This window comes from Sceloporus occidentalis, unplaced genomic scaffold, assembly GCF_023333645.1.
Source record: "Sceloporus occidentalis isolate IW3139 unplaced genomic scaffold, rSceOcc1.0.p SCAF_8, whole genome shotgun sequence".
NCBI lineage: Eukaryota > Metazoa > Chordata > Lepidosauria > Squamata > Phrynosomatidae > Sceloporus > Sceloporus occidentalis.
This window is the reverse complement of record NW_028316988.1, coordinates 21,629,033-21,641,968: the sequence shown is the minus strand read 5'-3', so window position 1 is coordinate 21,641,968 and position 12,936 is coordinate 21,629,033. Positions and strand designations below refer to the sequence as shown.

The 12,936-nt window shown below is 42.3% G+C and overlaps 1 protein-coding gene across 6 annotated transcripts in view; it reads right to left on the bottom strand.

Annotated features, from left to right (window-relative positions):
- The window catches only part of NUP214 (nucleoporin 214), an 81,597-nt gene extending 68,877 nt beyond the window's left edge, over nucleotides 1–12,720 (bottom strand). For 4 of the 6 annotated variants that reach the window (XM_089535233.1, XM_089535236.1, XM_089535235.1 and 1 more), the window contains exons 1-10: nucleotides 12,560–12,718; nucleotides 11,453–11,648; nucleotides 9,487–9,638; nucleotides 7,322–7,511; nucleotides 6,739–6,809; nucleotides 5,703–5,766; nucleotides 5,104–5,207; nucleotides 3,115–3,221; nucleotides 767–833; nucleotides 121–247 (exon numbers count right to left, since the gene is read on the bottom strand). In XM_089535233.1, the coding sequence (XP_089391359.1) occupies nucleotides 121–247; nucleotides 767–833; nucleotides 3,115–3,221; nucleotides 5,104–5,207; nucleotides 5,703–5,766; nucleotides 6,739–6,809; nucleotides 7,322–7,511; nucleotides 9,487–9,638; nucleotides 11,453–11,648; nucleotides 12,560–12,634 (1,153 nt within the window). In that variant the 5' untranslated portion in view covers nucleotides 12,635–12,718. Of the gene's footprint in view, nucleotides 1–120; nucleotides 248–766; nucleotides 834–3,114; nucleotides 3,222–5,103; nucleotides 5,208–5,702; nucleotides 5,767–6,738; nucleotides 6,810–7,321; nucleotides 7,512–9,486; nucleotides 9,639–11,452; nucleotides 11,649–12,559 lie in introns of all 6 variants that reach the window. The other 2 variants (XM_089535238.1, XM_089535237.1) reach the window with 2 other exon arrangements.
- Between the last annotated feature and the right edge of the window lie 216 nt (nucleotides 12,721–12,936).

Sequence of the window (12,936 nt, the reverse complement as noted above, 5' to 3'; positions counted from 1 at the left end):
TACCTTAAGACTGATTAGATTATTTTACTGATAAGAGCTGTGACCCCGTCCCACCTGTGACAGTGTCCAAAAACTGCAAACCCCTGCTTCAGGTCAAGGAAAGACCAGTGTTCAACTTACTGATCATTATAGGTGTGTTGCTGGTGTAATCGATGGCCAGTCCAACCGGTAAAGTGTCCTCACTAGTGTCTGTTACAGGAAGTTCTGCTCGGCTGGAGTCTTCCAGTACCCAAAGCTCCCAGTTGTTCTGAAAGAGGCACAAGTTCAACTACGACCTGTTCTTTGGCTACCTTAAGCCTCCTCATGACAGAGAAGGGAGACAGAGGAAGGCTTTTAAAAATCAAACAAACCCTGTTTGCTGTATGTACTCTCAGTTGTTTAAAAAATTAGATCAGGACTTGATTAACATGACAGTACCAGTGGGAGCAAGAAGCCTCAAGATATGCGGGTGCACCATGCACGGCTTCCTGTTTACGCAGAAGCCACGTGGTAATGCAATGAATGGCGCGCGTGCCCGCATCACCCCACTGCGAGCATGAGCCCCATTATACTGAATGGGGCTCAAGCCTAGGTAGAATTTACCTTACACGGCGGGGTCCGGAATGGATCCCCCACGTAAGGCAAGGCTCCACCATATGCTCATTTTCAAGGAGCATCACTTTTCAATGGCACCACTGTGCCGTATAGCCTGCTGCCAGTTCTATTCTACAAGTTCTAATAAGAACTGAATGTAATTTATGACAGTCCATAAAAAGCAGAAAATTACCTGGTCTTCTTGCCTCGCAAGGATGCTGACATCTGTGGAAGCAGCAGAAGCTGCCAGAACCAGATCCCTTTAAAAACAAACAAAAAAACCTCACTTAGGCCTGTTACAGACAGGCCAAAATAAAGCTGCTCTGAGTCACTTTGGAGGTATGATATTTCAATAATGCATGAGTCCTAAGAGTCCAAAAGCCACACCAAAGCTGCACTCCAGTCCTTAGGACTGGAGCATGGCTTTGGTGCGGGTTTTGGACTCTTAGGACGCATGCATCATTGAAATACCATACCTCCAAAGTGACTCGAAGCAGCTTTATTTTGGCCTGTCTGTAACAGGCCTAAGTGTAACATCTGGAGGAATGCAGTTGCTAGCTCAATTTAGAAGGAACAAGTGACAGGACAAACCATGCCCTGCTCAAGAGTATGGGGACTTCTAGCTAGCCAAACTAAGATGCTGCTAGATGACATAACATTATGCCCCTGCCCCCAAAGAAGGAATAAACACCCACTCAGGTTTTCTCTAAGAAGCATAAAGGATAGCCCCCCTTTCAGAGTTTAACAGAATATGTTTCTCAACCAGCTAGGAGTTTGTTTAGCTGATGAAATAAATGGAACAAACCACAGACAATGAACAGAGCTCATTTGTTTCAGAATCATTTGTTAAATATTTAACATGCAAATGTCACCTAACTTAAAGAACCATTTAGGTGTGGCCTGTGTAAGCTAGGGATGAGGAACCTTTGATCTAACTACCTATGTTTTGGTGTACACCCGTAATTCCTCACCATTGGTCATACTGAGTGGGTTGGACCAAAACATCTGGAGGGCCAAAGATTCCCCACCTCTGGTGTAAGACAGATTTCTGCCTGTGCCACTTCCATTTCTACTCCACTTTTCATCTCCCAAAAAGGAAAGCAAGGGTCAGCGTACACACTTCACTATCCATGGGATTACTCTTCTACAGCAGAGGGACAAAATAAACAATATTTTGACCCATATGTGTAAGGAACAGGGTGAATCAGCAACTCCATGGAGTGGACTGCTAAGCTAACTTGCACAATCTTGCCTTCTTATTTCTCAAGGGAGTGGGGTGACAGAGAAACATTCTTTACCACTACTGTAACCTAAGAACCAGCCCTCCATCACTTCTCTGTGAGCCTGGTATCAGTTTAATATCAGATGGGATATGTTAGGCAAGTAACAGGAAACCAGCTATGACAGGATCTCCCATCAGCTATGACAGGATGGGAGAAGCCCATGGCACTCAGCCATGATGGGATCCCTCAAGATCGGAATCAGCAGAATCCCTAGACTATGGAGAGGTGATAATGAGGTAGACTGGGAGACTGCTTGCATATCACAAAGTGAGTTTCCTTCTCAGAATCATCTGAGAACATTTACACCAATTGTTCAGACATTACTGTATATCACACTCCATTCTTCTCTCCTGGAAAGGTCATTTAAGCCCATCAACTCCTAACGTCCTGCCATTAGGAACCATTTCTGTATAGATTTCTGTATAGGTGCCTTGGCACTAGCAATTTGGTCTAATTTGGAGCAGGACAGAACTTCTTTCCAACTTCTGCTACAGTCATCAAAAAGCCAACCACCCATGCTTGCCATGGCAGCTATTGAGCCATCTCCACTCCAGATGCCCCCAGATTGGAGCTACGCTTCAGAAAAGGTAGTATTGTCTCTTAGCAACTCTCGAAGTCACTATTTCTCCCACCTTTGTTCCGTTAGGTCTTGTGTGTGTATATATTGATTTTTGATATCTAGAGACAGGAAATAACCTTCAGGGCATTATAACGTCACTTGCTCTTTGATCTCTTGATAGCCTAATTATCTCTCTTTGTTCACATAAACTGGATAGTCAGGTCAGTCTGATTTTGACACTGTCATATTTCTGCTTTGTTTCTCTACTTCTAGGTTTTGCATGGGCTGCAGTTGGCAACTTTAAGCCACATGCATTGTCTCTGTTATTAGGGAGCAGTGTTGCTTTATATTATGTGCTGTTTTATTGTTGTTGTTGTTTTCTGATCTTTGTATATTTTAACCTGAGATGCCCTAAGTCTTTTTAAAGAAAAAATATAATCAAAAATGTTAGTCAATAAGATAACACAGGAGAGAGGGAATTATGTGCCATCTTAAGTAAACAAAATCACAACACCTACTGCTCGGGGACAACTACAGCTTGTAAAAAAATTTTAACACTACAGAAACATCCAGCCAGCACAGCCATTTCCAAGCTGGATTTACAGGTGGTCTTTCCTCCTATACACACACACACACATTGAGCTCTACTGCAAATGTGCAAGATGAAGTTTAGCTTTACTGTGGCTCTTTGTTATTTACCACTCTTCAACGTAGTTAAGGAAGTAGTGATGTTGTCTCTCCGTGCTGCTGCCGTAACAGGGCTCCATAAAATTCACAAATATCACATTCCGTTTCTCTTCCTTTTTCTGAGTGGAAACACAACAGAAAAGTTTGCATAAAATGGTTTCCCATGAGCATGTCAGATGCAATGTATCTCGACATTAGGTAAGGGCCTAATATATTATGAAAACACGAATGTATCAGGTGTGACAAAAAGTTATGCAGCTGTAGTTATTTAAATGTCATGACTCTTATGTGCTTGTTAGGACTGAATGACCTTCAGAAAAAAAGCTGAGATTGGATTAGAACCTTTTCTCTAAGTGGAGAAGTAGTTGTGGAATATGCCACAGATGAGCCAGAAGTGCTAGAACTGTACCACTTCAGAGTTGCCAGTATGCATTCACACAATGGGATGCTGCTCCATCTAGAACAGTAGGTTTCTAACCTATGGTCCTCCAGATATTTTGAACTTCAGCTCTTACATGCCTGGCCAGCATAGCCAATCATCAGGGATTCTGGGAGTCAAAGTCCAAACACATCTGGACGCTTAAAATTGGAGAACTAATGATCTGGCAAACAAGTATGTTGGTGAGAAGGCTACTGACAGGACAGCATTTAATATGCAGTCATCTTTTCTCTTGATGGAGCACTTCTTATGTGCAATCTGAAATGATGCCACCCTAACACAGGTTAAAAGATGAAATGAGAAATATAGATTGCAGTTCAGAAAACATGAAACCATAGTTTATGCTAATCATGATTTTGTATCCAGATCATAGGCAAGGGGTAGCCTATCAACTTATGGTGATCCCATGAATTTCATGATTTTCTTATGCAAGGATATTCAGAGTGGTTTGCCAGTTCTTTCTTCTGAAATATAGCCTGCATCACCTGGGATGTGATGGCAGTCTTCAATCCAAGTACTAACCAGAGCGGACCCTGCTTAACTTTCAAGATCAGAAAGGATCTGGTGCCTTTAGAGTATTTAGGCTAGTTTTACAGTTAAATAGTCTATTTTTTCTGCAATAAGCCAATATAACAACAACAACAACAACAACAATATATTTGTATCCCGCCTCTCCCTTTTGAGGGTCGAGATCGGTAACAGCAGAGTTAAATACAAACACAGAAAGTAATAACAAGAAAACAATCCTCCAAACCCCCAACCCTTCAATACAATATTACAACAACAAAAACCAGGTAACTACTAAACAGCAATTAAAACAGTTTAACAAGGTGACAATACTGAGGGGGGGCTAAATAAAATGGGCAATTTATTCTGTTCTAGGCAGAGATCAGTCTGGGAAGGCCTGCCAGAAGAGAATCGTTAACCCATGACATATTGCTTTGGGGCCTTGGTTTGCAGACCTGAGAGACCACAAAGAAGTTCTTTAAATCAGTGGTGGGCAACTGTGGGAGGCTAAGGGACTGCATTAGATCCAAGGAGACCTTGGAGGGCTGAACCCCTCCAATACACTTCCTGCAAAAAAATCTGAAAAAGTATTTTTGTCCTAAAAACATTTGTCCTAAACATCCTCTAGAAAGCATCTTGTAGGATCATTCTTACCCTGCTTTTATGGTATCTAGGCCATTAAAAATAGGAAGTGACAAAAAGCCATTCTTTGTGGAATTCTGCTTTTAAAGATTGCTATTGTTTAATCAGGGACCTAAATATTCTAAAGGCATCAGATCCTGTCTGAACTTAGAAGCAAAGCAGGGTCAGTCTTGGTTAGTACTTGGACGGGAGACCACCAATAAATACCAGGTGCTATCAGCTATATTTCAGAGAAAGGAATTGACAAAACACCTCCGAGTATTCCTTATACAAGAAAAACTTATGGAGTTGCCATAAATTGACAGGCAACTTGAAGGCACATTGTTTAATCTCAGGAAAATGTGAGACTAGTCAGTAATGCATGAGAAACTCGATGGGAGAAGAATGCTGCCCCTGCCCTATGCCAGACGTACAGGAAGCACAGCCATCACCACTTCAGGAGGTGTCTCCAAGGTCCCATCTGCAGCAGCATAGACAATAGTGAAGACATACGTCCCAATCCACAACACATCCAAAACTGGAAAAGAAAAAACCAATATGCACAGTTTTTAAAAAAGACCATATATTAGGAAAGTGTATTAAAACATGTCAGAACACTAGTCTATCTGCCTCAGGACTATCTATAAGTAATTGGCAGGAGATCCTAGGAAAAGCAATAGTTATATTATGAGGATGTGGGGTATTTTTTCTAAAAGGAGAAAGAAATGATCCTGTCAACTAACTTACAAGAAAAAACTATGCTGTGAAATTCATTTTTAAATAAAATACAGCAATACTGTAATAACGACAGCAGTGATCAAATCCAGTCACTGAAATCCATGTTTCTTGAAATCCATCACCTGGACAATGACTGGAATTAGCCCTTTCTTGACAGGCTCCTCTTCTGCTGTCTGAGAATATGTTAGCTATAACAGATACACTGGAGGCTCATAAAGTCAGTGAAAAAAGCACACACTACCCTCCATTTGTGTGGCAATGCAGTCACAAAATCTATTCTAAGAAGATACTATACCTTTGACAGGATTATCTGAATCATAGAATGAAGGGCAAGGAATTGTTTTTTTCTCCTGGAGGTTCTGAAAAGTTGAACAAAGAGGATGCTTAAATTACCTTATATTTCATATTTATGTCTGTCTCTTCTCCAAAGCAACACTTCACCTCAGAAACAATACAAATGTTTCCAATGCACCATCTATAGCTTGAGTTCACACAAATGCCTTGAAATGTTAAAAGCACTTTCAACAAACACAGCAAACTACCTTACTACACCTCCAACCACCAATCTGGTATTGCCCAGAGCTTGGAAAAGTTACTTTTGGAGGGTTGCCATTCAGAATCCCTCAGCCAGCACAAGTATTGCCTTTGCTGTAGCTGGGGGATTCTGAGAGTTTACACCTCAAAAAGAGCATTTTACCAATTTACTTTTTCTGTTGCTAATTATTTCTCTGGATTTTATGACTCTGTCTCTCAGACCCCACATGGCTAAATAGAGGAGTGGCCTCTGTCTGCATTCATATCCTTCAGACCATCTTAACTGACAACACCAAAAATAACACATTGACAAAATGTAGGCCAATGACCTTTAACATTGTCATTTTTCCTTTTCCTGTACGGCCTTTAACATCTCTGCCTGATGATAAACCAAGCGGCATTTCAAAAACTTGCACGATAGATTTTGTGCGTTTTTGGTTGCCTAAATATTGCTGTTTTGTGGATTTTGGATGTTAACTGTATTTGCCCCAAGTTTTGTTATTGTTTATTTCAGCCATCGCCCAACCTAATTATGTGCTAACTGAAAGAATTCCAAGGTAGGCTTTTCTGGACATAGTCTTTAGAGACCTCATCAAATGGAAAATGTACTCAAATTATGCATAACTTTTCCACAAAGAGTGGTAACTCAGGAATTATTTTTTGCTAACTGTACACCTAAGGTTCATTATTGCAATTCCTCTGTGAACTGGGAGGTGGGTGGGGAGGAGAGAGAGAGGGAAGGGGAAAGGCATCCTTGCAGACAGAAAGACCCATAGTAAATAGTTTTTTATACGTACAGGCAGATACTGTACCACTGTGCCATTCTGTTTGCCCACAGCCAGTTGTTTTCCTTTGGGACTCCAGCACACTGAGAAAAACCAAACAGGCTTAATTAGCAGTGACCAAGAAAAAAAGCAACATTAACAAACCAGCCTGGCTTAGGGAAAAGCTTACATTGCCCTTATGAACATTATTCAAACACTGGTTCCAAATTTCACAGAAAACATGATGCAAGCATAGATATGTGTAACTGGGTGAGAGTCGTCGAATCATATTCCTGAATAATTCTCATCTGGCATTACTCTAATCATCCATCCCTGGCCTCTCATTCCTAGGAGAAGGAATATAGGAAACTGCTTTATACGAGTCAGACCCGTGTCCATCTAGTTCACAACTGTCTATACTAACTGGCAGCAGCTCTCCAAGACTTCAGGCAGGAGTTTTTCTGTTCTTCTGGGAGAAGTTGGCAAATGAACCTGTCTCCTTGCAAAGTATGTGCTCTGCAACCAAGCTATGTATGTGTTTGAACACATTTAAAATGGGCCCCATTTCAGATGAACCAGGTGAATTTCTGCACCATCTCAAAGCCACACTACCCACCTGATGTAACAGCCACTGAGGCAGGAAGCGTGGCATACACCTTCACAGAATCTGTAACCTGCAGAACTGAGACGCTTCCATCAGACAAACACACAGCCAACATGGAAGCATTCATGGGATTCCACTTCAGGTCACTGACCAGAGCTGCAGACATCTTCTGATAGGCAAATGGTCGTTTTTGCTGTTTAGCCTGTTGTACAAGGAAATCCACACTTCCATCAATAAGCAGTTTCCAGTCTCTTGTTAAATGTTGGCATATATGCCTGCTTTATACTGAATAAAAAGACTCATACCATTTAGACCGGTCCTATACTGTCTCTGCCTAAGAAGCCCTGAAAGCATGGTGAAAATGCTCTTCATGCCTCTTAGAGGAAGTTTGGATGGTAGGTATGGCTCTTCCAGGTCTCTTGGGGGGACCAACACTGCCCTCCTACTTTCTACAGTTGCCCACCATAACCAATGCTGAAACTGTCTTGCACCCTTGGCCCATTCAGCTCAGTACTGTCTCTCTTAACAGCAGGATCTTAGGTTGGGGCATTTTCCCAGCACAGCTACCTGGAATTTCAGCTGGAAACATACTTGGGGCCTTCACCCTATACTATCCCAGCACGTTGTGTGAGGGTGAATGATAACATGCAAACATTTCAGTTTAGTGGTCCACTTTAATTCTAGCCTGCCATATAGACCAGACTTCTATTTATATTTTCTGTCGCATTATTTTTAACATTATCATATTTACATTACTTTTAACATTATCATATTATGTCATCCTCCTCTCCTTTTCTCTCTCCTTCTTGCTCTTCTAGAAAAGAATGACAGCACTGCATGGGGCAACATAGCCAGGGCCACATCCAATAGAGTATGGTATGGTCTGAACCTGCATCTGTGCTCTGCCTTCTTCCCCTGGGAGACCTTAAGTTCCTCTGGGAACATGACAGCAGGCATGCTGGGCCAGCTCAAAGAGGCTTCTTTAGTCTAGCATTTTGTTCCCATTGTAGCTAAGCAGATGGCTATAGGAAGTCTATAAACAGTGCAACAGGGCAATACCAGCAACTGCACATCAAGAGTTTTTCCACTGTCTTCCTGTCCATCTTTCCAAATCACAAAGAATATTTTATACTTTTATCCCAAGGACCACTTTCTATATTTTTCTGCTGGCATTCCCATCACTGTCCCCCCTTCTTTGATGGCTGTAGCACAGTGAAGCAATAAAAGGCTGCTTTTCCACTATGGCTGCATTAAAGAAGGCTACCAGCAAGGCAATCATCACAAGCTGTAAAATTAAGAAGAGCATTTGCTAAATTTCAGAGTACAGGCATACCTTAGTGAATTAAGCACCTAGATGTTAAGCTTCTTTCTACGAAGACTTTAGAGATTCTACCCAGCCTCCACTTTCTTCCTGTCTAACTTGAAGATTTTTAGCAGCACTGGCATGGGTAGAATGCTAGAGCTAGTGAAGGAGGACTCAACAAATACAACTTCCAGTGCCGAGCTACAGAGTGTGTCTCAGATACACACTACAAACAGTGCAAAATAAAGCTTGAACTGGATGTGACTGTGATTCTACTATCCCTGAGTCTATCTAAGTCATGTGTGCTAGTCATCCACAGCAGACAAAGCAAACAGCAGCTGCCTCCAGAATTTCTTAATAAACATGCAGGTAACACCAAAACGGAGAGAAACAGGGAGAGCAGATAAGACAGTAGTGACTCCAGAATGGTAAGAAAACATAAATCTCTAAGTTAAGCCACCAAAAAGGAAAACATAAGAAATGTGGAGGCTGGTGAAAGAAAAAAAACTCCCTGGGTATATTTCTGAAGAAAGCTTCAAGTAGTCTATAGAACATATTAAAAGCTTTTGTTTATTTAAGCAAGGTTAACCTGATTTGGTTTTTTTTTTCCAGTTCACACATACACACACTGTTAGTTTACAATAAAATGTTTGCTGAAATATGTTCAGCTGATATTATTATTATGGTGTTGGAACCACTCTGTACTCTTTCCACGATATTTATGCCCCCAGAATTAATTTCCTGTTAAAGAAGTCATGTCATGGAATAAATCCACTTCATGAAATGAGATACAGCCATGTTGAACCTCCAGAGAAAAAAGCAAGCACACTCTGGAGACAGAAAGGCAAAAACAGCATTAAAATGCGCAACTCACCTGATTCACAAATGTACGGACATCAAAAAAGCCAATAAAGGAGCCAACTTCGTTTGATGCCATGAAAACTGAGAGCGTAAGGTTATCGCAGCTTAGTGCCAGGTGATGCACACGGAACTTTGTGGGCACAAAAAGGCTCTGGACATTCTCAACTTTAAAAAATAAAGGGAAAAAATCAGCGAAAATATCAGCAAAGTTTTAAAAAACAATTGAAATCAAGCACTTCTTTTTAAAAAAAATTAAAATGACCATGCTTAATATACTAAGATAACCCTCAACTATGACCTTATTTGAATTTGGCACAATTATAACAATTCTGGTCTATGTACAAGACTTATGTAAAAGGTAAATGGGCAAAGGAGTCCAAGAAAAATCAAAGATTGAGAGTTTTATCATTCAAGCAAGAAAGCAGAAAGTTGGGGTTTGAATGGCCCAGATCAGAGGGTCCTGGAGATCACCGACACTGGATAAAGATTTAGGGGCTTGTGCTCTAAACTGTCGTTCCCAAAATTGGAGACAGTATTCCAAGTGAGGTCTGACCAAAGCAGAATATTACTTCCTAAGATTACTTTTACTTATTCCTTCCTACAATTTAGATGCTGCACTCCTAATGATGCACCCTAGGATCAATATTGGCTTTTTTGACTATAGCATTACACTGTTCACTAATGTTTTCCTTATGGTTTGCTTAGACTCCTTTTGGAGCTTGTGATCAGGTACAGCACAGTCATTCAAGACTGTGTTAGCAATCCTACAATAAGATACGGTCACTTCAGTACTGGTCTGGAGCATTTGGCAGTTTTATAACCTGGTCAATAGACTCCAGTAACACTGGAAACACTAGGGTTTGAAGACACATACCTCTGAATAGTTAATAGGTAGGCATTCATGGGTTTCCTTGGATCAACTGGCTGACATAGGAAACATTAGATCAGGTGGCTCATGATCTTATATAGGGAAGCTTTTCTGTGGATGTTTCTCCCCCACCCTTAAAAGTGAAATGTCAAGTCTTAGTTTAAAGGAAAAGGTAGTCCCTTGACATGAGTATCTAGTCATAACTGACTGTAAGGGGCAGTGCTCATCCCCATTTCTAAGCAGAAGAGCCAGCCTTGTCCAAGGACTGCTCTGGTGGTTATTTGGCCAGCATGACTGCACAGAACGCTGTTACCTTCCCAATTAAGTGATACCCATCTATCTATTTGCATTTGCATGCTTTCGAACTGCTAGGTTGACAGAAGCTGGGACTAGTGACAGAAGCTCGCCCCATCATGCAGCACTCGGGCCTTGGACTGCCAACTGGCATCTTAACCACTGAGATAGTTTACCATTGTCTTATTTACCAAGTCTTATTTAACATTGTAAATAAATGCTTTGAGCTAACCCCCCCCCCCCCCCCGATATTTTGGTTCCAGGCTTTTGCTTTTGGTCCTAACCAGTTCTTGAATATGAATATTCAACAACCTTGTAAACATCATTTCCCTCACGCTTTGGTCAGGAAGTAGAATTTTAGAATAGCAATAGCAAGTACATTTCTATACCACTTATCAGTACACTTAAAGCACTTCTTAAGCGGTTTACAATGTGTAAGTTAATTGCCTCCAAGAAACTGGGTACTCATTTTAATGACCATGGAAGGATGCCAGGCTGAGTCAGCCCTGGAGCCTCTGTTTAGGATTGAATTCACAACCTAGTGGCTAGTGTGTGAGTAACTGCAGTACCAGCATTTAATCAATGCGCCACCAGGGATGATGCTCAGCTGAACTTCTGTATCTGTAGCTCTGTCTCATATTCACTATGGTCTGCTTTGCCAAATTAAGAAGGCTACAATCTGCAGTGGAACTTTGCTGTCCTCAAACTTTAAGATGGACAGACAAAACACTTCAAGGACAACCTTGCTGCTTAATAGCTGTACAGCTAATGCTTAAAAGGAAGGTGTCGTTTGCGGAAGCACACACACAAACCTTACCTATTTTATTAGGGGAATCCCCCGTCTGAATCGGCATTAGAAGGTTTTTGGTCTGAAAGACCTGCAGCCCAGCCGCACAGCCAGCAAAGACGAGTCCATATTTGTTGGACACAGCAAGAAGGCTGGAACGCTCCTTGGGTAACTCCGCCGGGGGATCGAAGATGCGCACTTTCTTCAGGGCTCTGAACTGAAAATCCTGTAATACAGTCATGAGTTTTAAAGTCCATTTTTTCTCAAGGGCAGTCCAGTTTGGTTTCGAATATACAACACCACCCAGCTTCTCAACCACATGAGGATCATTTAATTTACACTTATCCCTCCGTATTTGCTAGGGTTGGGGGCACAAGAACCCCATGAACGTTACCGGAGAGGACACCTCTCTAGGAAGCTCTAGGTCCTCCAGCGCAACTCTGTGGTTAATGTCCGACAGACGCTGACCATAGAGTTGCACTTGAGGAGCTACAAATGCCTAGTAGAGTGTCCTCTCTAGGAATCTCTAGGCCTTTCAGTGCAACTTTTAGTTAAAGTTGACCATAGAGTTTCACTGGAGGACCTAGATATTCCTAGATAGAACATATTAATCAAATCCTTAAATAATCAAATCCTTAAATATGGAGGGATTAGTGTACTTAACCAGCCATGTATCATCTTAAAACTCCTTAATCAATAGATAAGCACTGGGCTACAGTTTAAAACATGCAAAGAAGACTCAGGGTAGGCATGTAATCAGCTCCGGTGCCACAATGAACTACAGTTCCCAGAGTTCCACAGCATTGAGACATGGCAGTCAAAGTGGTGCCAAACTGGATTATTTCTGCAGTGCAGATGCAGCCTTTGATCCAAACCACACTGCAGAAACAATCCAGTTTGAGGCTGCTTTTAAACTGCGCTGGCCTCAGTACTTGGGAAGCCTGGGGATTTAGTTTGTTGTTATGGCACCAGAGATCTCTGGTGGCTAAATGTCTGACAAAACTACAGTCGGAACTGAAAATGAAGGATGGAGTGAAAGGAAGAGGGAGAAACCAGGGCAGAGCTGGGAGGCATGGGAAGGCGAGCTAGAGACGGAACCGAACCGGGTAAGAAGAGCCAGAAGGGAAGGAGGCCCACCTTCATCTCCCGCTCGGGGATCACGTCCATGTCGTCCCCCATCACCGGCGGCCGAGCGCCTGCCAAACCCGCCATCGCTCCCGCAATTACATCCTCTTCCGGAGGTGAGGGTCAAAGAAGGGCCCTTCCGCTTCCTGTGACGCTCTAGGCATCGCGCGTCTATCGTCAGGGATTTGGTTGTCCTGCGCCGAGTGGGCGGGGTCGAACGCAAATCCACCAGTCGCGACTTCCGGGTCCGCTCTAGCCTGAACCTCCAGGCTTCTCTATGGCTGCGGGCAGCAGGGCTCGTTCCAGGGGAGCGCCCTCTAGAGGCCTTTTGCGCTCAGGCCACTCCTCCATTGCTTTCTCTAAATGGGATTAGGATATAACTTTAGCAT